The sequence below is a fragment of the Trachypithecus francoisi genome, unplaced genomic scaffold (assembly GCF_009764315.1).
Source record: "Trachypithecus francoisi isolate TF-2019V2 unplaced genomic scaffold, Tfra_2.0 Lachesis_group10, whole genome shotgun sequence".
NCBI lineage: Eukaryota > Metazoa > Chordata > Mammalia > Primates > Cercopithecidae > Trachypithecus > Trachypithecus francoisi.
Genome location: NW_022681455.1, coordinates 75,347,173 through 75,370,803, shown reverse-complemented (window position 1 = coordinate 75,370,803; position 23,631 = coordinate 75,347,173). Strand labels below are relative to the sequence as shown.

Here is a 23,631-nt window from a genome sequence, read left to right as displayed (position 1 = left end):
GCTGGGACTACAGGCGCCCGCCACCTCGCCCGGCTAGTTTTTTGTATTTTTTAGTAGAGACGGGGTTTCACCGTGTTAGCCAGGATGGTCTCGATCTCCTGACCTCGTGATCCGCCCGTCTCGGCCTCCCAAAGTGCTGGGATTACAGGCTCGAGTCACCGCGCTCCGGAGCGCCCTTCTTAACTCCCAGTCTCCTATCCTGTTTCACTTCCCGCATGGCACATGTGACTCTAAAATTACATTTATTTTTACAGGTGTCTGCAGCAGCCACTAGAGTGCAGACTTCTAGAGAGCAGGGCCCCTACCTTTCTCAATGATCACTGTATCCCAGTGTCTACAACACCTGGCACACAGTTTGTCATCAATACACGTGTACGAAATGCATGAAAGACGGAAAGAGATGGGATGGCACAAAAAACACAAAGAAATTCCTGGCAATTTGAAATATTTCTGTTCCTGCACCTTAGTTTCCGCCTCTGTAGAATGGGCCAGCGCTGCCTTAACCCTCCTCCGCCCGCCCACTTGACGCCACCGGAAAGGATTCTTTCGGGAACATTCGGGGGGCGGAGACGAGACAGGGGGCCTCGGCCTGTAGTGTCACGTCCGCCAAGGTTACCTGTGGGGCTGGGAGCGAACCGCACTCGCACCGCAACCCCGGGACCAGTGCCCAGGCTGGCCTCGCGCCGTCCTACCGGGCGGCCAGAGGCCGCCGAGGGCCTCCCGCGCTGCAGCAGTCTCCTCAGGAGCGCCGCCATGTGGGATGGAATCGCACACGTGGGCTTCTCTGCGTCACTTCCGGGGACTGCTTCCAGCCAATCGGCCTCCGCCACAGCAAGCGCAGCCCTGCCCCTTAAAGTCACAGGTCTTCTAGCGCGAAAGTCCACGCCCCCCTGGACGGCTGCGGCCGCACTCGCCACCAGGGGGCAGAGCCCAGAGAAAGGGCTATTTCCCGGACCCGCCCCCTTCGGCTTGGGAAAGCTAAAGCGTGGCAGGGGCCGGACCGGGGAAGCGGAGGAGGCGGGTCTCCATAGAAACCTCCACCTGTTTCCGGCCGGGCTGTGAGAGATTAGGGGCTGCTGCGGGGGCCAATCTCAGCCAGCTTGCCTCTTCCCAGCGGCCTCTGCGGGAGCGGTGGGTGTTGTACACAATCATCATGGCGGCGGCCGGGGCCCCGGATGGTGAGTGCGGCGGGGGTGGCGGGCGCCGGGCCCCGGCCGAGGTTGCGGGCGCTCCTCTGGGGGATGCGGCCCGGCCCGGGAGGGAGAAGCGTGGCTCGGGAACGGAGGTCCGGCGGCGCCCGGACAGCATCCGTTCCCAAGCCCAGCCCGCGGCAAGCGCCCACCCCCTAACCCCCTTGCAGGCATGGAGGAACCTGGCATGGACACGGAGGCCGAGACCGTGGCGACTGAGGCGCCCGCGCGGCCCCTCAACTGCGTGGAGGCTGAAGCCGCGGCGGGGGCGGCGGCCGAGGACTCCGGCGCCGCACGAGGTAGCCTGCAGCCGGCCCCGGCCCAGCCCCCTGGGGACCCCGCAGCCCAGGCCTCGGTCAGCAACGGCGAAGACGCGGGCGGCAGCGCGGGCAGGGAGCTGGTGGACTTGAAGATCATCTGGAACAAGACCAAGCATGACGTGAAGTTCCCCCTGGACAGCACAGGCTCCGAGCTGAAACAGAAGATCCACTCGATTACAGGTAATTCCTGCGGCGCTGACAGCCAGTCTTCCCCACGCCGCCTCCTGATGGCCCTTGCGCCGTGCTGGGCACCTGGTGGCTTTCCTTGCATGAGGCACCCCCATCCTCACAGCAGTCTTCCAAAGAACATTTGGATGCCTATTACTCAGCGGGGGAAAGAGACTCAAGTTTATAGAGTTAGTAAGTTGCAGAACTGGGATTCAAGCCGAAGTCGGACGTTTAGACCCCACTTTCTCATTAATGTTGCCCTAACATCTCTAATTAAAAAATCACCTAAGGCACTTGTTTTACAGCTTTCGGGCCCTTTACTAGGAGATTCTGATTCAGTGGGTCTGGTATGTAGCCAGGAATTTATTTTTAGCAAATATCTTAGGTAATTCTTCTAAGTGAAGTTGAGGAAACACCGCTATTGATTTTGATGCTGGTTCTTCACAGTTGATTCTGTTTCTTAATTTTACCTTGTTTATAGTGCTTTACCATCTGAAATTTCTTTTTCTTTTTCCTTTTTTGTTTTTTTTTTTTGAGACGGAGTCTCGCTCTGTTGCCCAAGGTGGAGTGCACTGGCGCGATCTGGGCTCACTGCAACCTCCGCCTCCTAGGTTCAAGCGATTCTCCTGCCTCGGCCTCCCGAGTGGCTGGGATTACAGGCGCCCGCCACCCCACCCCGCGGGGCTAGTTTATTTTATTTGCCCGCCTCGGCCTCCCAAAGTGCTGGGATTACAGGCATGAGCCACCACTCCTGGCCTTGAACTTTTTTTTTTTTTTTTAAAGCTTTCTACATGTAGCCTTGTAAACTCCATTAAGAACAGGAGTTTTGTCCCTGTCGGCTTTTGTAACTCTGGTGCTTGTGGATTCTCACTTAATATTTGAATGATTTAGATGACTGAGGAACAACTTGGAAAGAATGAGAGCTAATATTTATTGAACAATTATTGAATGCTAGGCACCATACTAAATGCCCCACATTGGTCTCATCTCTTAATCCTTGAAACAATTCTGTGTAGAAGAATCTCCTCTCATAAGTCTTCCACAGTTGTAGAAACTGAGGTTCAGAAGTTGTAAATCTCCCAAGAAAGCTAATAGGTGGTAGAGTCAGTATACACTTTTTGGTCTGTTAACCAAAGAGTTGTGTAGTATCCATACATTTTTCTTTCCTTCCTTCCTTTCACTGTCCACCTTCTACCTTTTCCCAAGGTCTCCCGCCTGCCATGCAGAAAGTCATGTATAAGGGACTCGTCCCCGAGGATAAAACATTGAGAGAAATAAAAGTGACCAGTGGGGCCAAGATCATGGTGGTTGGCTCTACTATCAATGATGTTTTAGCAGTAAACACACCCAAAGATGCTGCGCAGCAGGATGCAAAGGCCGAAGAGAACAAGAAGGAGCCTCTCTGCAGGCAGAAAGTGAGTCCATCTTGTGCTTCTTGGTCCTGAGAAATTTGAGGCTTTGTCCTCTCGAGCCTTGGCTGGTTGTATTCTCCCTAGAATAAGCTCCTTTTTGGACAGGGCCCATGATGGAAATTTATGGCAGCAGTTGGGTGCCGCAGAGTGGAGGTGACAACTACCTGAGATTTGCAACTTTGTCTCATCTGGCGGGTCAGTGTGTCTCAAGTCTACGTACTTTAGGATAAGACCTTGGTAAAGGGAGGCTTCAGACCATGTGTTGGAAGGAATCAGACATGGGTTTCTCTCTCCTCTTTAGTGCCAGAGAAAAATACCAGTACTAGAAGTAAGCCCTCATTTTGCACAAGTGCTTACATTTGGCTTTTTGGTTTGTGGCTTTTCCCAAGTCAACAAGCCTGGTTAGGCATGGAAATCAACAACTCTCGGAGGTTCCTCTAAAATTGACCGTTTCAGGAAGCTGAATGAAGCTGAGTAGGAAGACAACTACACTGATGGATTTATTTATTTATTTTTTGTCCTGATGTGTGAAATAGGAGATTGATTTTTTTACATTCTTTGTTCATTTGGCTGCAAGAGATCCTGCCTTGTCTCGTGCTCATCATAGCCATTAACGTTCTTTTATGAATAAGGACAAGTGAGATGATTTTACTATAGAAGGAACAGGTTGTAAGAATCATCACTTGTTATCTTTTTACCTGGCAAATTCTACTGATCGCTGTGTAGCCTCCTGATCATTCTTCCTAGCGTTCCAAGGAAAACAGGTATTCTCAACTGTGTCCGCAGTAGAGTAGATCGACTTGAATCAACATTGTTTAGTGACCATAGACACTAAGATGTATGACCAACAGTAAGTGGACACAGTTTGTGTTACAGATCCATAATCACTCGTGTGCTTCCAAAACCCCAAAGAAGTCTAAAAATGAAAAGTGTTTTTATAAATTTAACAGGACCAGAATTAGGGTGAATTTTCCTCTTTGGTGACAAGGTGCTGCCCTGGACTCCACAGAGAAGATTGTCATGTATTTTAAAGCAATATTATCTTTATAAGACTTTGAAAACTCTTAAAATTCAAAACGCTAGGGTTTCGGATAAGGGGTTGTAAACCTATGTTGTCTAATTATCTAAAAGATGTTGATTTGGAGACTTCACCCCCACATACGGGGTCACACTGTCTTGAAACCGATTGAGTTTCTTCTCATATTCCTGTTTTCCTCTGCCACATGTATGAAATAGTGAAATGTGAGCGTCAGATAGGAGTGGTCCCGCTGGTCACACCCTTGGAGCATAACATGCCTCTTAAATACAGGCTTTTAGTTACTCATGGTAGCTTAACAGGCCTAGAACTGTTCTCCACAGTACAGGAAGTCTTGTTCAAAAGGTACTTGAAATGTGTGACTGGAATTGCACTTCCAGTCCATGCTGCTGTGTTTCATTGATGCCAATTATGATGCATCACATGACCTAATGAGAGGGATATAGTCCCTTGCCTTTTTATCAGCTTATTAAGGGGTCTGGGGCTGATGTCTGGAGTGACTTTTTACTAACAGTCTGGTAGTGCTGAGTTTATTCCTCCCAGAGGGATTCCACCATGCCAGTGAGGATTTGGGCTGGCTTGTGGCTGCCTGGTACTTACATTTGATTAAATTGTTACCTTCTATCCATTCATTGTCCCATAGTTCCAGCTTTTCCAAGCAGTGACTGTGCCTGTAAGGCCACAGATGGAGAAGAAATAAGACTGAGGTGGGCCAGGCAGGATAGCTGTTTAAGAGGCCCTGAACTTAGAATCCTTAACGAGCTGCCTCAGGGTTCTTGGGGCAGGCTGGTAGGGGTGGAGTTTAGAGGCTTCTTAATGTCAGGTTATAGAGTAATCAGCATTTCTTTCCAAAAGGTGGCTCTTCCAGGTTCCTGTTTAGCTGGAGTTAAGGGTAGGGCAGTGGGGAAAACTTCGGCGATGGGCTGGGTCTCCATTTGTTGAAGAACTGCTCCTTGTAGGCAGTTAGACAGATTACCAACATCTTATAGGGTTCTCTGGGAATTCAAGGTGAAAAAGGTGGGTGCCATTTTTTTGTCTGCTAGGAGAGCAACACCCTTTGTTGCCCTCTTTAGCTTGACGGTTTAATCATTTAAGTGGTGGGTTTTTTTGAGGGGAGAAGGGCAATCTGGAAATCCTGTTTGCGCTAGAACGTTGATAAGTAATATGGTAACTAGCTACATGTGGCTGGTTAAAATGAAATTAACAATTCAGCTCCTCAGTCATAGTAACCGCATTTCACGTGCGTAATAGTCACAGTAGTAGGTAGTGGCTAGCACAGGTACAAACATCTTCATCCTCCCAGAAAGTTCTGCTGAACAATACTGTGCTATAGTTTCAAAGGATCCATAGTCTGTCGTCATTAAAAGCTTTTGAGCCAAAACACTGAGGCTTGCTTCATCCTGTCTTTCAGAGGAATCGTAACACGACTAAATGTAGTCAGCTGTTTTATTTCATTCTCTCTTCTAACTTATAGCAACACAGGAAAGTATTGGATAAAGGAAAACCCGAAGATGTGATGCCATCTGTTAAGGGTGCCCAGGTAAGGCGGATTTCTTTGTGAGCATTCTGAAAATGAGCCAGCGCCACCGTCTGACTTGAGTTCCTCCAATCCTGTCCCTTCTCTTTTTTCCTTTTTTTTTTTTTTTTTTGAGACAGAGTCTTACTCTGTCACCCAGGCTGGGGTGCACCACCACACGTGGCTAATTTTTGTATTTTTAGTAGAGACGGGGTTTTACCATGTTGCCCAGGTTAGTATTGAACTCCTGACCTCAGGTGGTCCACCCGCCTTGGCCTCCTAATGTGCTGGGATTACAGGTGTGAGCCACTGCGCCTGGCCCCCTTCTCTTTTTTTCAGACCATCCCACCATCTCTTACCATGCTCTTGTGCCTCCAGGAACGCCTGCCAACGGTACCGCTGTCCGGCATGTACAATAAGTCCGGAGGAAAAGTGAGACTCACCTTTAAACTAGAACAAGACCAGCTGTGGATTGGCACTAAAGGTATGTTCTCCTTGCCTCCTTGCTGGCCCACTGCCTGCCTCTGACACCCAGCAGCACTCACATTGTAGAGTACGATTCCGCCCCTCCTTCTGAAACCTCTCTCTCTCCACTGTGCTTTGCGTGCTTCTGGCTTTTAAATTTGCTTTTAGATGCTTGCCTTTTGTTTGGACCCTTTTCCCTCATTGTTTTGATTCTGATCTCAGGGCTGATCCACCAAACATTGGCTCTTCAGTTACACACAGATTCAGAGGCCCCAAACACAGGGCTCAAAGGCCAAATCTGGTCCACAGAAAAAGGTTTTGTGGGATGACACGCAATCTGTAAAAATTGGGAGATTTCACTTAATCTGAATTTTTTTTTTTTTGGCTTCTCTTGAAAAATCAAATGATCTGGTCCTTTGGGGCCTGCATTCTCACATGGCATCGATCCACTAGAGCCGAGTGGTGGTTTCCAGTGGGCCATGCTACAGTCCTCACGGTCCCATTTATCTTAGAAGTAGCCAGCTTTGTTCATTTATCACCTGCCTGGCCCCTGTAGGTCAGAGTTTGACCCTGTAGTAGGTGAAGTTTTCTAACCGCTGCCTAGGAATCTGCCTCTCCCTCCCCGCCTGGTTGCCCTCTGCCTGGACCACCCTCGCCTGTGCACGGTGTCTGGATCAGCCTTGCTGTTTGCTGGGAAGTGTCTCTGACTGTCCTCCCTCTTCCTTCCCCCAGATGTTTACAAAGTCTTGTCAGTTACACTGCAGAACTGTCTGTCCCTTTCTTTGCCACACTGTTGTGCCAGTTAAAGTTCCCAAGCATCTTTAAACTTGGTCTGTTCAAAGCAAGTTACCCTGTTTCACTGCCCCATCTGTGTTTTCTTCTGTCCTGTCCATCTTACCTACTGCTTTTTATCCTGGGTACCTGTGCTGAAGGACCTTTGGCTCTTTAAGGACACATTCAGATGCGTAACCGTAGCGTTCAGTGTTCTCAGCACTGGGCCTTAGTTTACATTGTGGTTCCAGCTGCAGGCCCGTTTGCCCTGTGGTCCCCTGTGTATTTCAGCCGCATCTCTCTGTGAAACTCCCATGTGCTTTGCACAGCTCCTTGTCTTTGCTCATGCTGTGCCCTTACCTGGAATGCCTTCTTCTCATTCCTTGTTATTAATAAAATCTTCCAAGGCCCTACTTAAATGTTCTCTCCGAATGAAGCCTTCCTTGATTCACCCCCCACCCTCCAAATGACTTGCTGCCGCTTCTGTTCATAGAGCGCTTCGTTTATATCCCCAGAGCACTCATTACTCTCTGACTTGTCTGTCCCCCTGTTAGATTCCTGGAGGGAACCGAACATGCCTAAATCACCTGTTTCTGGCCAGCACTGTAGGTATTCAGTGTTCGAGGTAAATGCTAAAGAGAAGTATAGGGGGTCCCATCATCTGACGTTCACTGGTTTCAGGGACAGACCATTTAGTGAGACTCCACTTAACATGGAACCAAGTTTTATGGAGAATAATCGGGGCAGGGGTGGTGGGGAGAGAGAGTTTTTAATCATCTAAAACACAAAAATCAGTGTTCAATCCTATACTGATTGTTAAAATGAACAAAAATTGAAATGCCAAAAATGCTTGAGTTTTCTGTCAATTTTATGATAACTCACTGTTTTCTTCATTTCACATTCAACTCTAACTGCATGGTCAAAGCAAGTTTTGCAGAATATCTGAGGGTTCCCGCCAGTTTTTGCAAGGGCCTTTGAACCCTCTGCTACATCATTCTCTTCTGCAGAGCCTGTCCATCTTCCCCTTGTCAGTAGTTAGCTGCCCAGCCTCTGTCGACTTTGCAGGTGATTTTGCTTAGTTCTGTCCCATCGCATTCACTTGCCGAAGTGCATAGACTTCCTGTCTCTTGCTGGACCTCTACTTTTGCTTGTGGGCAGCCTCATTGAAGGCAGTTGCTGAGGCTGATCTGGAAAGACCCTGCCATGAGGATAGGTGCAGGCAGAGAAGTCTGGATAGGAACTGAGTCTGTAAGTGCTCGTTGGTTCCTCGGGGAATATTTCTGTGTCAGGAAGTTTGTATAGGGAACACATCGTAACTGTAGGAACTGATAGAACAAGAACTTCCTGACCCTGTATTGGAGGTTTTCTTTTTGCTAGTAGGAGCAGCTGCCTTCCTGCTTTGGCCTAAAGGCAGAACTCTAGAAGAAGCTCAATATGTTGGGCCTTCTGAGCCCTTGAAAGCCTCCTTACTCACCAGCCTTGTCAAGGAGTGTGGCCATGAACTACTCATGTTTTCTAGGGTTGAACAAGGCTAAGATTTTCATTCCCACCCATAGCACTGTACCTCTGGAGCCCAAGGGGCAAGCACTCTTCCCACTTGCCCAGGAGTCCTGTCACCTTAGTGTCATAAGCACTCATAAGAGGACAGCTTGTTCTGGGAGTTGGCTACTAGCCACTGGCTTCGTCTTTCTGCTGGCAAGAAGAAGCGGCTATGGAATGACCATCCCAGCAGCAAGTTGGCCTCTCCATGGGGCGTTTTGCTGAGTAAGTGACCCTTAAGGGCTGCTACTCTTGACTAAACTTTGCTAGCTTGTGTAGGAGGAGGCAGTGCTAATAGCCTCAAAAGAATGAGAACAAGCTCCAGGCAGGAAACCGGAAGCCGCTGGGGGAGAGCATGTACCCCGCTTGTAGGAAAGTTGAATCTGGCTGAAGGTCTGATGTAGTGATCAGGAGTGTGTGTCCAGAATTGCCCAATTTTTGGAGTTTTCAAGAGAAGCCAGAAATCAGTTGTATATTTTTGTGAAATCTCCAGACATTTCAGGATGAAAGGTGTTTTAAAAGCTTCCATCTTAAAGACAACTGCTGCCTAGGTCCTGCTTTAGGGCCCACTGTTGTAGAGCCACTAGAAGTCCAAACCTAAATGAACATCTTCAGGTTCCTTCTCCCCAGCCCCCAGTTTTCAGAGACTGAGGCCCACAGAACTGAAGTAAAATGTCTTAAGTCCCCAGCTAGACCAGAACCCTGATCTCTAAATTCCTAGTATGTTTGGCCACCTTACCTATTTTTAGACTCTACCTTTCCAGATTTTTCTTTCTGCAAAGGCTGCAAGTTTTTTTCCACTTGGTTTAGCTGTTTGCTGAGCCTCCCCGCCCGCCTCCCCCCGCGCCCCGGTCCCTGAGGTGTCTGCTGCTCTGGGGTGGCTGTGTCCTGTTGTGCAGGTGCACTACGCCTCCCCCGACCTCACCCAGTTCCGCTTCACTTGGCTCACTCCCGGCAGTGTCATCTCACTCCAGGCATCCGTTGCTGCCCCCCTCTCTTACCTGCCATCCTCTTAAACTCGCCTCAATGTCTTCTGACCCCATGTGACCAGTGGTATCTCAAGTGTTGATCAAAAGAGGTTATAAATGTTTTAAGAGAACTTCATAAAAGTGTGTGAATATGGAGTGGGGAGGACTTGAGGAGGGAGGCGGGAGAAGGAAGCAGGGTCGTGGTATAGAATCTAGCCCTAAAACCCAGGCAGTCCCCTGCCCTTGTGAGAGCCACAGGAGAATGTGTTTCCTCTTTCTTTGTAGGCCTTTTGACTCTCCCTACTGCCCAAGACTTTAGCCAATGCTGGGCTTGCATAAGGTTACAAAGGAATTTCTTGGGTATTTATTTATTTATTTTTTGTTGTTGTTGAGACGGAGTTTCGCTCTTTGGCCCAGGGTGAAGTGGCACCATCTCGGCTCACTGCAACCTCCGCCCCCCGGGTTCAAGCGATTCTCCTGCCTCAGCCTCCCAAGTAGCTGGGATTATAGGCGCCTGCCCCCAAGCCTGGCTAATTTTTTGTATTTTTAGTAGAGATGGGGTTTCACCATTTTGGCCAGGCTGGTCTCGAACTCCTGATCTCAGGTGATCCACCTGCCTTGGCCAAATCCTAACTCCCAAAATGTTAGGATTACAGGTGTGAGCCACTGCGCCCGGCCTTTCTTGGATATTTATTAACCATCAGATTTTAAAAAGTAATCCCAGGGAAGATACTTCTCTGCCCTCAGAGACCTTTACTATACCATTACCAAACCCAGTTTCCCACTTGCTCCTGCAGAGTTCCCAGCTCCCACACAAGGCCTTATGTGCACTGGTCAGAAGACCCTGTCGTGTTGTCCCCAGAGTGCATGGTGCCAGTCACTTAAGTTTACCGTAGATCCCACAGCCACCAGCCCTGATGAGGGACTGCTGAGTCAGAGGAGTTAGAACAGGAGGGCCTTTGAATAATCACTGTAATCCCTCTCAACTTAGAGCGGACTGAGAAATTGCCCATGGGCTCCATAAAAAATGTGGTCAGTGAACCTATCGAAGGACATGAAGACTACCACATGATGGTAAGTAGCACTGGCTGAGTCCAGCCTCTCACTAGACTCCTGCTTTACCTGGCAGGAAACAGTTTTAACTGAGCTTGTTTAATGGAAGCAAACTCAGTCTCCAGAAGATGCACTTTTTTAAGACCCTCATGTTTTCTTCATCTACTTAGAACTTAATCCATGGCCTCTATTCCTAGTTCTGTTTATTTTGTATCCCCCAACACACACCTTCCATCGGTTTAAAGGGGGTATGTTTTCTCTTACCTCTTTTAGAAAAGTCTCTTTTGCCTCCCTCTTGTCATGTGTTGTTTCTAGATCAGGAAAACAAATAGAGGAGGAATGGCTTGTGGATTTTCATTATAAGTTTTATCTTGCGTATAAAACAAGACTTGCCCCAGCCTTGGTGTTGGTGAGGGCACCAGGCAGCCTCTTTTCTGTAATAATGATGCCGCTCTTGCCAGGCCCAGTGGCTGAGGGCCTCGTGGGGAGGACAGGCTCTGTGGAGCATCTATTCTGCATAGAGGCCACTCTGCAGAGAGCAGGCTTCCTGCAGGAAGACAGAATGTTTGGAGGTGTTCCGCAATTCTGCAGAACAAAGCAAAAAATTCATTCCTCCCGTAAAATGAGCAGCTTGGGCAAAGTTTCCAAAATTTTCCCAGCGCTGTTTGGAGGGGCCACATTGTCAACGAAGTTGATTCTGCAGTTGCCCATCAGGGTCCTGGCCTGAGCAGCTGTAGTGTGAGGGTGGGGCCTCCTGCCATTGTTCATCCAAGGAGGCAGGCCTTTCAGTGTCCATTCCATAGTCATGAAGCCACATCCGCCCCATCCCAGGAAGAAGGAACTAGTGGTTTGGCCTGTGGATTGGGGTACCAAGTCCCAGGCAGAGAGAGGTGTTGGAAGATCCTCTCTTGCTATAGAAAAAAAATCAAAGGGGCTTAAAGTATGGTGTGCAAGGGAGGCAGCCCTGTCGGCATCCTGCCCAGTGCTGCTGTAGCAAGGCCGCAGCTGGGAGTGCAGTCCCTAGGCTGTGGGGCTCCTGGGGTTTTGTCTTCTGGAAGTGATGATGATGTCACTGGGGCTTCTCTCAGGCCCCCGGCAGCCCTTCCACCCTACTCTTTCTGTGGTCTCTTTTTTTTGAGACAGAACCTCGCTCTGTCACCAGGCTGGAGTGCAGTAGCGCTATCTCGGCTCACTGCATCCTCTGCCTCCCAGGTTCAAGCGATTCTCCTGCCTCAGCCTCCCGAGTAGCTGGGACTGTAGGTGCACGCCATCACGCCCAGCTAATTTTTGTATTTTTAGTAGAGACGGGGTTTCACCATGTTGGCCAAGATGGTCTCAATCTCTTGACCTCGTGATCTGCCCGCCTCAGCCTCCCAAAGTGCTGGGTTTACAGGCGTGAGCCACTGTGCCCAGCCCTCTGTCTGTAGTCTTTATTACAAAGATTGCAAACAGATTGGTTTGGCCTGGTCAATTATTTTTTTCTGTTTTAACAGTTGGGCCAGGCGCAAAGAAAGGAAGAAAGAAAAAACAAAGTTGGAGTTGAATATTTTTAACTGGGCCCCATGACTCCTTTTTGAATAATTTGTGTTACCAGTCGCACCCTGTAGGGTTTGTAGCCTGAGTTTTCGAGCAGCCTGGTGGTAGGAAGTACAAGGAAGTTGAGTGGACTGTTTTGGACTTCTGTGGAGGAATTGGTGTGGATGGATAATGACTTAGTATTTCATTGAAAAGTTCATTTCTCTCGAGTTATTTCCGGCAGAGGATAGCTCTAATAGCCCTCTTCTCTTTTCCAAACACCTTTACCTTTGTCCTAATGAAAGTACTTAATTATCTCTTTGTGCAGATGCCATTTCTTTAACTAAATTAACATGTCATCATTCACAGTTGGAAAACTGGCTGTGCTTTTTCATTTTTAGAGAAATGTTGTTAAAATACAGAAAAGAGGCTGGGTGCAGTGGCTCACACCTGTAATCCCAGCACTTTGGGAGGCCGAGGCAGGTGAATCACTTGAGGTCAGGAGTTCAAGACTAGCCTGGCCAATATGGTAAAACCCTGTCTCTACTGAAAATAGAAAAATTAGCCGGGCATGGTGGCGCGAACCTGTAATCCCAGCTACTTGGGAGGCTAAGGGAGGAGAATCGCTTGAACGTGGGAGGCTGAGGTTGCAGTGAGCCGAGATTGCACTGCTGCACTCCAGCCTGGGCAACAGAGCAAGACTCCAGCTCAGAAAAAATACAAATACGGGAGGTTGAGGCAGGAGAATGGCCTAAAAAACCCGGGAGGCGGAGCTTGCAGTGAGCTGAGATCCGGCCACTGCACTCCAGCCTGGGTGGCAGAGCAAGACTCCGTCTCAAAAAAAAGAAAAAATACAAATAAAATACAGAAAAGAAAGAGAATAACTGTCACAAGCCCATATATCCGTCACTGAGAAGTGGCAATTATAAATATTTTGTAATTTGCTTTAAATTTTTTTTTAAATAAAAGAAATAAAGTTTATTCACATCAATGATGGCCCCACTGTCTTCCCCTCCCCCCATTACCATCGTCATGTGTCACGTGTGTCCTTCCTATCTATCCATTCTTTTATTTACACGTGTATCCACGAACAAGATGGAGTATTGTTTTGTGCTTCCAGTTTTCGTAAATGGTATGTATTGTGGTACAACTTGCTTTTCTTTTGTTCAGCGTAAGAATCTGTCAGTATTAACTGTAGATCCATGTGGACCCAGTTGATACCTCTTTAAAAAGAACTCCAGTATTGGTGTGATTAAGCCTTGTCACTTTGAATTCTACATTCCCTTACTGATGGATATGTAGGTTGTTCCCAGGTTTTTGTGGTTTCAGACAGTGCTGCAATGAACATTCATACCTGTTTTCTTGAGCATGTGTGACAGGTTTTCTAGGGCAGTGTTTCTCAAACTGTGGTCCCTGGATCAGTAGTGTTGCATCACCTGGGAGCTTGCTAGTTTCTCAGGCCCCACCCCAGACCTCCCCAAATTAGAAACTTCACAGGGGTGGAGCCTGCTGATCAGTGTTCCAACAAGCCCTCTGGATGGCTCTGATGACCACTTAGGTTTGAGAACCACTACTTTAGGGTTGGCTCAGCTTAACCCTCACCCTGCCTGTTTTTGTTTTTGGTTGGGAGAACGCTCCCCACATGCAAAGTTTTGTTTGGTTTTTCTTCCCTTTTTAATTAACTCATATCCCAACCCTCCCCAATGTTTGTCCTGCCTGATTGGTCTCCCGACCTCTGAAGTACCGCTTGGTTTTCCTTTTTCCCTTCCAGGCGTTTCAGTTGGGCCCCACGGAAGCCTCTTACTACTGGGTGTACTGGGTTCCAACTCAATATGTGGATGCAATCAAAGACACTGTGCTGGGGAAATGGCAGTATTTTTGAAAGCACTTTCACCTCTGGCCCAGGAGACTGACCCAAAGTGAAGGACATTGCCGGGAGAGGCCTGCAGCATCCCTGGATTTCACAGTTCTGGAACTTTGTTCACAAAAAATCTATATTCAGTCTGAGGTGATGTGGTGACTGAAGCCAGAGGTGATGTACTTTCACCATTAGCTTAATTTTAACTTAAAATGACCAGTTCCCTTTCTTGTAGTCAGCTTCATACCATTTTTAAACTCAATACGATGGAAATCAATAAATCTGAATTCCGAACATGTTGTGTGGAATACTCTTAAGTGTGTTTGAGAGTAGATCTGCCAATTATGTTGACAAGGGAATGATCAAAAGCTTTGTTTTTTAAAAAAAAAAAGCGGTTTCAATTGAAATATTTTCATACATCTTTGGTTGCAAACATTTGGACTGCATTGCAATGAGTTGGGGTGTTTTTTTTTTTTTCCTTTTTTGTATAAAATTGTATGCAAAATGGAGGGGGGTTAGTAAGCCATATATTTCTGTCCATTGATTCAGATTTAATTCTTTCCCTTTTTCATTCTCTCGCTTCCTCGATTTGAGTTTTTGTTTTAAGAACCCAAAGATGTCAGTTCCTCTTTTGGTACCTCATCAACGCTTCCTTTCCTGGGCTCCCTCCCACCGTGCTGCTGCTGCCTGTGAACGCGCGGTGGGAGAGGGAGAGCTGCTCGGTCTTGGGCAGGGAGCTCTCACACTTGCTGTGGTGTTCGTTGAGCAGCAGAGTATCTCCCAGTGGCTCCTGTTTAAACGTCTTGCCCTTTGGGCCCCATCTCTGAGGAGTTCCATTGCTGGTTGGATGATTGTCTGCACCCCTCTCTGAGCTTGGCCTAGAGGCCCAGCCTGGCATGGTTGTGCCTGGGCTGTGCCACTCAAAAACCCCAGCTCCCAAGCAGAGAAAGGCCTCTTCCAGGAGGAGCCAGGTAGAAGATAGACTATACAGCCATATAGCTGCAGATCCAGATGTAAACTTCTTTCTTTGGAAGTTTTCAAGAAATTCTTAAGCAGTCCAAGGATGATTTCAATTATGCTTCTCCATTGGGTCCTTCTGCTCATGCATTCAGTTCAAGTGTCCTTTATCCCAGGTTCAGAGATGCTGCCTTTCTCAAGAAGACATCTGACCCTAGCAGGTTGGCCAATGTTATTGAACAACAAAAATGGGATAAATTGCTTTCATGATTAGCTCACCCTCTTCTGGTTTTAGCCCTTCTGCCCTTCTGTTCTTTGTACACGTGAACTTCTGTCATCTCCTTCTGGCTTGGTTGCCTCTGAAAGGAGGGAAAGTCTCTTGGTAAATGATCTCCTTTGTGCTGTTTGCTGTTTCTCTGCTGCCGTCTTTGCAGTTCTCCTCTCACTGGTTGCAGGCTCTCATAGTAAGGTTTGGCGAGAAATGTTCCAAACGTCACATTTTGGATTCTAGGCTGTCATCCCTCATTCTGTGAAACGTATTAGCATGTGTTCGCCCAAGATGACTATTTCTTGTGAGCCAGTTAATGATGATATTGTACGCCCTTCCCTTCTAAGCTGTAGTTCAGGAATCCAGCCCACATAGACTCTTGCTTTCTGTGGTGTGTTCAATGCCAAGTGATGCATCTAGGCAGGAAAATCTACTCTTTGCTTTTTTGGAGGCAATTAGTACATTTGTGAAGGGCAGCATCCAAGAAACAGCCTGTTTTTCATCCCTTGAGAAAGGAGCAGTCATTGCAGCTTTTCTGTCCTTGTCGGCCTGCAGTTCCTGAGGAAAAGAGTGCATCTGAGCTACTTGTCCAAGCCTCTGTCTGCAGGTGACAGGTTTCGGGGGAAATGAGATGCATTAAGTGACCATCATCTCGGGTCAGACACTGCCCCTTTTGTTTGCCAATGCCCCAGTCCTAGAGACTTGTCCTGACAGTGCCACACACCTACTTTTGATCTCTCAGAGCAGGCGGCTCCATCCCCAGGCTGGCCTGGCTGCTCTTCGAGGCCTCTCCACTTGCTCCCCTTATTGCCCCATTCTTGTGGCTCGCCAGGCCACTTGGCCTCCCCTCTTGCCAGTGACAGCAAGCGTTTCCATCATCTCCCTGCTGCCCAAGGGCCAACTGCTTCTCACTCAGGCTGGTGTCATTTCAGGAGGACCAAAGCCTGCGTGAGCATTTTTATTTTCAGTAAAATGGTGCTTTTTTCCTTACTTCGAGATACTATATATAAATAATAATGTAAATGACACCTTTTTGTATGGAGCTGTTTGAGTATTGCTTTACAGAGCTTACTAAATCAGCTTCAGCAATCTTGAGCTCTGTGGCTCCTCACCCTGTCTGCATGGAAGACCTTGCCGGAAGCTCTCGGGAGAGCAGACATAGCACCAGAAGCCACTGGGAGAAGTGTTTTCGATCGTGTCTGGGTCACAGTAGTATTCACTGTTTAGTCATTGAGTTCCGTGAGCAGTCTCTTCATACATTTCTTACAGTCTGGAGTGTACTGACTAAATCTGTGTAAGCAAATTGAAATACTCTTTCTCTTAGGTAGCGTCACAGTGGTTTTTTTTTCCCTCAGGATAATTTGTGTACAATTTCCTCACTGTCAGAGGGATCAGATCTTTCCCTCACTGTGGCAGGGGGCGTGCAGGTGGATAAAGGAAGAGCTGGTTTCCGGAGAGTGGCCGTAAGAGCGTTGACTCGAAGCCAGAGATGGAGGGGGTGGCCATCTCTTACACACTAAACACCTCTCAGAGCCTCCTGAGGGCTTCTTTGTCTTCTAGAATCTATACCGGTGGTCCTCCTGCAGGTTCTGGCTCACAGACGTCATCATGCTTTTCTTTCGCTCCCGGAGGCGCCTTGGCAGAAGAACCATGACCCTGTGAGCCAGGGCCCCCTCAGCTCTGCTTCAGATCACAGAATGCAGACAGACTTGCGAGTTGCTGGACCTCTTTGGTATTAAGTGTTTGAATCCATGATGGGCCTTTTGCAAGTAGCGTTAGCTCTTTTTAAATGTTGAACTGAGCTAAGGATGCACTTTCTTGTGGGCATAGAAGGGGCCCATGTGAGGCCCTGAGTAGGCTCCTTAGTTGCTGCTTTAGCTAATGAGGGCCAAAGAGATTAACTCTGCCTCATTGCCATGTCTCAGAAAAGTTGCCATATTTCACCCCGAAGGGGCTCGTTTTCCTCTTACTCTTACTTTAACCATGTGCCTGGAGGAGCCGTTCTGGGCTCTTGCACTTGCCCAACCTTTCTTTGCCAGGGGCAGAGAAGGGAAAGGGGGTAGATTGAGTGTGCCAAGGGCCGTGCAAGGGCAGGCTTGCTTTCCACCCATCTGCTGAGGGAACCCTCGCCTCTTGCTCCTTGCCTCTGTTCACGCCTGTTGTCTTGGAAAAGGATGGTCCCTTTGTCTTAAGGCTTTGTGATAAAGTCATCTCCAGTTAGGATCGGCACCCGTTTCCTTCATCATAGTGCCTGGCAGCCTTTCTGAAGTTACAGGTGGTTGGGAGCCCTCTCACGTGCAGAACATCTGGTAGATTGACCTGTCAGGCTGGGTGGTTCTACTGCTTTCTCAATTTCTAAGAACCTTTTTTTTTTTTCCTTAAAGAGTTCTGCAGAATTATTTGACAATATTTGTAAGTACCATGTTTCCTTGTGGTGTACACTCTGTTCTCGTTTCTGTTTTTAAATCAAATGCCTGTTTGGGAGGAGATGAACGTATTTAGTCTATTAGATTTGCGCTGCTGGATTTTTTTTTTTAAAGTGTAACCTTGACTAGCTGTCTTATTGTTTATCCTGTAAGATTAGTCTATTGATTAAAGTTTGATAATTAATTGCGTCTCTTTTTCCTTCCAATTTTTCATGCGCCTAATCCATACTGGGGATTAACCAACATTTGGAATTGGGCCCAGAGCCATTTCTTTGCCATTTGTGGTCTTACTTGGCTTTAAGTATATTCAACTGTATTCTCTGCTGAAACAGTTGACATTTACTCTGCAAAATGGTGAAAATGACTGGCGTGCCAGTGAGCCACACTCCTGTTAGAGTAGCATGGTCTGCTCCTTGGTCGGCCCTGGCCTCCACATGTTGGAAGAGAAGCTGTGTCTCTGTACTCACACCTCCCGACTAGTGCCATGGGCAACCCCACCTGGCCATTTAGCCTTCGAGGACATGTTTTAGAAAACACTGAGATTGGAGCTACAGGTTTAGCCCCAAGCTGTAAAGACCCAGGAGTCGGGAGGAAGAAAATCTGTTACAAAAAATGGGCCAGGCTCAGTGGTTTACACCTGTAATCCCAGCACTTTGGACACCAAGGTGGGAGGATCCCTTGAGCCCAGGAGTTTGAGACCAGCCTGGGCAACATAGCAAGAGCCCCATGTCTACAAAAAATACAGATACCAGCCGGACACAGTGACCCACACCTGTAATCCTAGCACTTTGGGAGGCCGAGGCAGATGGATCACCTGAGGTCAGGAGTTTGAGACCAGACTGGCCAACATGGTGAAACCCCACCTCTGCTGGAAAATATAAAAATTAGCCAGATGTGGTGTCAGGTACCTGTAGTCCCAGCTACTTGGGAGGCTGAGACACAAGAATCGCTTGAACCCCAGAGGCAGAGGCTGCAGTGAGCCGAGGTTGTGCCACTGCACTCCAGCCTGGGTGGCAGACAAGATTCTGTCTCAAAAAAAAAAAAAAAAGGCGGAGACTAAAACAGAATCCTTGGTATATGAAGAATGATGGAGTTTGTCCCTGCTGGTCTTCCTTCTTCCTGGCAGGGGGAAGGGGTCAGCTCTTCACTTTTTCCCAGTACCTCATAATCCTGAAACAACACTGCTGGATGCTTAGGGATCTGACTCCTACATGGGGGAGGGGGAGCAGTGGGATTGTGTCACTTGCTATACGTTGGCTGATGCCCACCTAGAGAATCTGCTATCTGGTACTTCTAGGCTGGGTGTGGTGGATCATGCCTGTAATGCCAACACTTGGGAGGCTGAGGCGGGCAGATACCTGAGGTCAGGAGTTCGAGACCAGCTTGACCAACATGGAGAAATCCCATGTCTACTAAAAATACAAAATTAGGCGGGCATGGTGGCCCGTGCCTGTAATTCTAGCTACTCAGGAGGCTGAGGCAGGAGAATTGCTTGAACCCGGGAGGTGGAGGTTGCAGTGAGCTGAGATCGCACCATTGCACTCCAGCCTGGGGAGCAAGAGTGAAACTCCATCTCAAAAATAAAAAATAAAAAAAAAAGACCACCTAGCAGGATGTTTTGACCTCTTGCTATGTGCCAGGGCCTCCAGCCCTGGAGGGAAGAGTGGACATCGCCTTTGGGTGCTCTTCCACCACGTGCTTGCTCTAAACACTCTGCATTCAGGTCCTGTGACATCAGCTCCTTTCTTATGTCTTAGTGTGAAGAATGTTATGTAGTCAACACCGCACCACATCCCTCCTGTGACCCCTGCTTTGGCCACTAGAGGAAATCGTAGGTTCAGAGAAGTTAGATGGCTTAGCCAGCGCCACATGCCTGTTACCAAGTGAAGCTACAATTCAGAACCCAGCTTTGCCTGATGCTCAAGTCTGTGCTCTTAGATACTTACCTCGTACTTGAGAAGTTAGGAAAGAACCCAGCTGCTTTATTTTGCTTTCAGATTTTTTCTTTCCTCGGTTTTGCTGTGTGTCTTAAGGGCACTAACTTGGGTGCGTGACTTGCTTTTTTAAATTTTGAACCTTGGCATTTGTTTATTGGCTTTATTAATTAGCTTTGCGTATTAATAAAGTTAATTTGTCAGTTAAATTTGTTTAATTGGTTTTATTTATTAGCTGGCTACCCCTTAAAACATTAAAACAGTAACACATGCACTTGATAAAGAATTTCAGGTGATAGGTAAGTCTTTCACTCAGTTCTCCTAGCTTCTCAACCCCAGCACCAAATCATTCCTGAAGAAGTAGAATTCACATTACGCTCAAGTACTTAAGTGTGCATCCCAGGGGCGGAGGACCAATCATTCCCACTTAAGCCACTTCCTAGAGTGGGGTGAGTGGACTCCTCCATGGGAACTTAGCAGGAGGAAGCCGGCACTGGGGAAGCACCTCAGCAGCACTCAGACTCCAAACCTGACATTTTTCTTGAGCTCTTGCTCATTATCCGTTGCCTGCTCGGGTATCCCACAGACACCTCACATTCAATGCATCAAATCCAATCCTCGGGTCCCTGCTTTAGACCACAACTCACCCAGTACTGGTAGGTTGGGAGATAGCTTAGACACAACTGATCAGATTCTGCCATTTATTTGTTTTATTTTATTTATTTTGAGATGGAGTCTCTGTCGCCCAGGCTGGAGTGCAGTGGCGTGATCTCGGCTCACTGCAACCTCTGCCTCCCGGGTTCAAGCGATTCTCCTGCCTCTGCCTCCCAAGTAGTTGGTATTACAGGCACCTGCCACCATGCCTGGCTAATTTTTGTATTTTTAGTAGAGAAGAGGTTTCGCCATGTTGGCCAGGCTGGTCTCGGACTCCTGACTTCAGGTGATCCACCCACCTCAGCCTCCCAAAGTGCTGGGATTTCAGGTGTGAGCCACTGCACCCCATCTATTTGTTTTTCAATTCTTTTTTAGAGAGAGGGTCTCCCTCTGTTGCCCAGGCTGGAGTGCCATGGTACAATCATAGCTCACTGTGGCCTCTAATTCCTTTACTCAAGTGATCCTCCCACCCAGCCTCCCAGGTTCTGCCATTTTATTCCCAAAATCTCTTGCCAATCCATCTCTCTTTATCCCAGTCTCCAAATCTGGGACTAACTGGTATTACAGGCATGTGACACCACACTCAGCTAATTTTTAATTTTTTTGAAGAGACAGGGTCTCACGATATTGCCCAGGCTGGTCTCAAACTCCTGGCCTCAAAGTGCTGGGATTAACAGGCATGAGCCACCATGCCAGGCCTCTCATGACACTTTTTAAAGTCCAGGCCGTATAAACTGTCCCACCTTCCGGATTTGTTTCCTCATAGATTCAAGTTACATGATTTTCACAGGAGTGCCTCAGAGGTGACGTGACCTCGATGCCTCACATCAGGAGCAGCATAGGAGGTTGGCTTGTTGCATCATTGGTGACGCTGAGTGTGATAACCTCCACCTAGGTTGTACCTATCTCCCTTACAAGGTGGTGAGTTCCTGGAGGTGGGAGACAAACTATATGGTGTGAAACTGTACTCAGGCTCCAGGAGTGCTTAACACACAGTGGGTACTTCCTTGTGTGGAGCGAGTGAGTGAACTTGCTGTGTGGAGGACACAGTGAGAAGACGGAAGCAGCTCCACTGGAGATAGGGTGGGGGTGGCTGGAGACAGGGCTGGGACCAGGTCATGACAGGCTTCACAAGCCACCCTTTCCTATTGGGAACGGTGTACAACAGGCACAGATCCTCAGAGGTGTTTTCAGCAGCTGTTAAATACCATATTCCATTTACCCTGTTCTTGAATTCACACACACTTTGGAATGCTACATTTGGCCAGTTTGCTGCCTATCTAATAGTGGCACAGAAGTCTCTCAGCAGAACATTCTGATAAGCTCTTAGAGCAGAAAGAACAGAAAGGCCTTTGCTATTGCTTGAACAACCAGACCCTAAATGGCCTTGGGGATGAATGATCTGTGTGAGATCCAGTAAATGTCTTCCCTCATTCTGGCTTCTTTGGGGCTTACACCAGCTACTGGATGACGTGAATGGGCTGGTTCACTGCAGGCGTCTGCTGAAGATAGTAGCAAAGCAGGCACTCAAGTGGCAGCACAGTCAGACTTTGTGATCTTAGGCAGACACAATCACAGACGCTTTTTTTGGCAAAATGTACAGCTGCCATGGGATTTAAAATAGCCAGAACAACTTGGAGACTATCACCAAAATATCCCCAGTGTTAAACTACCAGACGTTCCAATCAAAGGAATAACACACAGCCTGTTTACTCCCGATTTGATCACCAGTGCTTAGTAAGTGCTCAAGCTATTGTTAAATAAATGCAGTTGTAAAAAAACAATGAAGAAGCACCTTATCCTCCAATTTGGCAGTTTTCCAAGATATGTTGCTGAGTATTGAAAAAAATAAAAAAGGTCTAGTGTAACAGTGTATGATTTTCATGACTGAAAAGGATATGCTTTCTATTGCTAAAAAGGGGCCAGGCTCAGTGCCTCACGCCTGTAATCCCAGTACTTTGGGAAGTGGAGGCGGGAAGATCTTTTGAGCCCAGAAGTTCAAGACCAGCCTGGGTAACACAGTGAGACCCCATCTCTATAAATAACTTAAAAAATTAGTAGTGGTGTGCCTGCTTGGGAGGCTGAGGGAGGAGGATGGCCTGAGCCTGGGACGTTGAGGCTGTGGTGAGCCACTATCGTGTCACTGCACTCAGACTGAGTGACAGAGTGAATGTCTCAAACGAAAATGAGGTTTGCATTTGACCCAGCAATCCCATTACTAGATACACATAAAGGAGTAGAAAGCATTCTACCATAAAAACACATGCATGCCTGTGTTCACTCACTACAACACCATTCACAGTATCGAAGACATGACATCAACCTAAATGCCCATCAACTGCAGACTGGGTAAAGAAAACATGTAGGCTGGGTGCGGTGACTCTCGCCTGTAATCCTAGCACTCTGGGAGGCCGAGGCAGGCAGATCACTTGAGGTCAGGAGTTCGAAACCAATCTGGCCAACATGGGGAAACCCCATCTCTAATGAAAATACAAAATAAGTATCTGGGCATAGTGGCGGACGCCTGTAATCCCAGCTACTCAGGAGGTTGAGGTAGGAGAATCACTTGAACTGGGGAAGCGGAGATTGCAGTTAGCCAAGATTGTGCCATTGCACGCCAGCCTGGGTGACGGAGCGAGACTGTCTGAAAAAAAAAAAAAGAAAATGTGTACACACATACATACAGACACACACACGCCATGGAATACTATGCAGCCATAAATAATGAGATCATGTCCTTTACAGCAACATGGATGCAGCTGGAACCAGTATCCTAAGTGAACTAACATAGGATCAGAAAACCAAATACCACATTCTCACTTGTAAGTCGGAGCTAAACATTGAGTAAACATGGACAGAAGGGAACAACAGGCACCGGGGCCTACTGGAGGGTGGAGGGTGAGGATCCAAAAAAGACCCATCAGGGGCTGGGCACAGTGGCTCACACCTGTAATCCCAGCACTTTGGGAGGCTGAGGTGGGTGGATCACCTGAGGTCAGGAGTTCAAGACCAGCCTGGCCAACATGGTGAAACCCCGTCTCAACTAAAAATACAAAAAATTAGCCAGGTGTGGTGGCAGGTGCATGGTAGCGGGTGTAATCTCAGCTACTTGGGAGGCTGAGGCGGGAGAATCACTTGATTCTACTGGGAGGCGGAGGTTGCAGTGAGCCAAGGTCGGGCCACTGCACTCCAGCCTAGGCGACAAGAGTGAAACTCCGTCTCAAATAAAAAACCCATGGGGTGTTATGCTTATTACCTGGGTGAAGTGATCTGTACACCAAACCCCATGACACATAATTTACCTATATAACAAACGTGCACATACACCCTTGAACCTAAATAAAAGTTAAAAAAAAAAAAAAGGAATATGCCTGCCTAACATGCCTGAAATAACTCTAGAGCAACCCAGAAGGAACCAGCATATTGGTACCTGCAGGAAGGGAAGCAGATGAGTGTGGACCCAATCCCAGAGCTGACTCCCATCCTTCGACCACCTCATCTCTCAGCCATGAGATTCTCGGCTGGCTCAGGGCCCCTCACCTTAGTCCCTCTGCCTCGAAGACACTACTTACTGTAGACCT

The 23,631-nt window shown here is 47.8% G+C and overlaps 2 protein-coding genes across 7 annotated transcripts in view; one reads left to right on the top strand and one right to left on the bottom strand.

Annotated features, from left to right (window-relative positions):
• Positions 1-841, bottom strand: part of EARS2 (glutamyl-tRNA synthetase 2, mitochondrial) — a 35,972-nt gene extending 35,131 nt beyond the window's left edge. For all 4 annotated transcript variants that reach the window (XR_004438831.1, XM_033217749.1, XM_033217750.1 and 1 more), the window contains exon 1: positions 617-841. Coding sequence is in view for 3 of the 4 variants with exons in the window: in XM_033217749.1 (XP_033073640.1) it covers positions 617-755 (139 nt within the window). In the remaining variant the exon portion in view is untranslated. The remainder of the gene's footprint in view (positions 1-616) is intronic.
• Positions 842-959: 118 nt separating this feature from the next.
• On the top strand, positions 960-17,651 carry UBFD1 (ubiquitin family domain containing 1). Of its 3 annotated transcripts, none has more exons than XR_004438833.1 (8): positions 960-1,178; positions 1,361-1,690; positions 2,885-3,093; positions 5,601-5,666; positions 6,021-6,126; positions 7,433-7,483; positions 10,377-10,459; positions 13,725-17,651. XR_004438833.1 is itself a non-coding variant. In XM_033217751.1 (7 exons), the coding sequence occupies exons 1-7, from the start codon at positions 1,154-1,156 to the stop codon at positions 13,833-13,835; spliced, it is 930 nt and encodes a 309-aa protein (XP_033073642.1). In that variant the 5' UTR covers positions 960-1,153; the 3' UTR covers positions 13,836-17,651. The 3 variants fall into 3 exon arrangements, 1 of the variants encoding a protein (XP_033073642.1); XR_004438832.1 differs by having other exon boundaries at positions 7,433-7,503; XM_033217751.1 differs by lacking the exon at positions 7,433-7,483.
• Positions 17,652-23,631: the final 5,980 nt, after the last annotated feature.

Excerpts from the sequence above, each read along its gene's own strand:
- UBFD1 (XM_033217751.1), top strand. The coding sequence starts at position 1,154 with ATGGCGGCGGCCGGGGCCCCGGATG. Across the intron at positions 1,691-2,884 it reads GAAGATCCACTCGATTACAG|GTCTCCCGCCTGCCATGCAG; the intron begins GTAATTCCTGCG and ends CCTTTTCCCAAG. Across the intron at positions 3,094-5,600 it reads AGCCTCTCTGCAGGCAGAAA|CAACACAGGAAAGTATTGGA; the intron begins GTGAGTCCATCT and ends TCTAACTTATAG.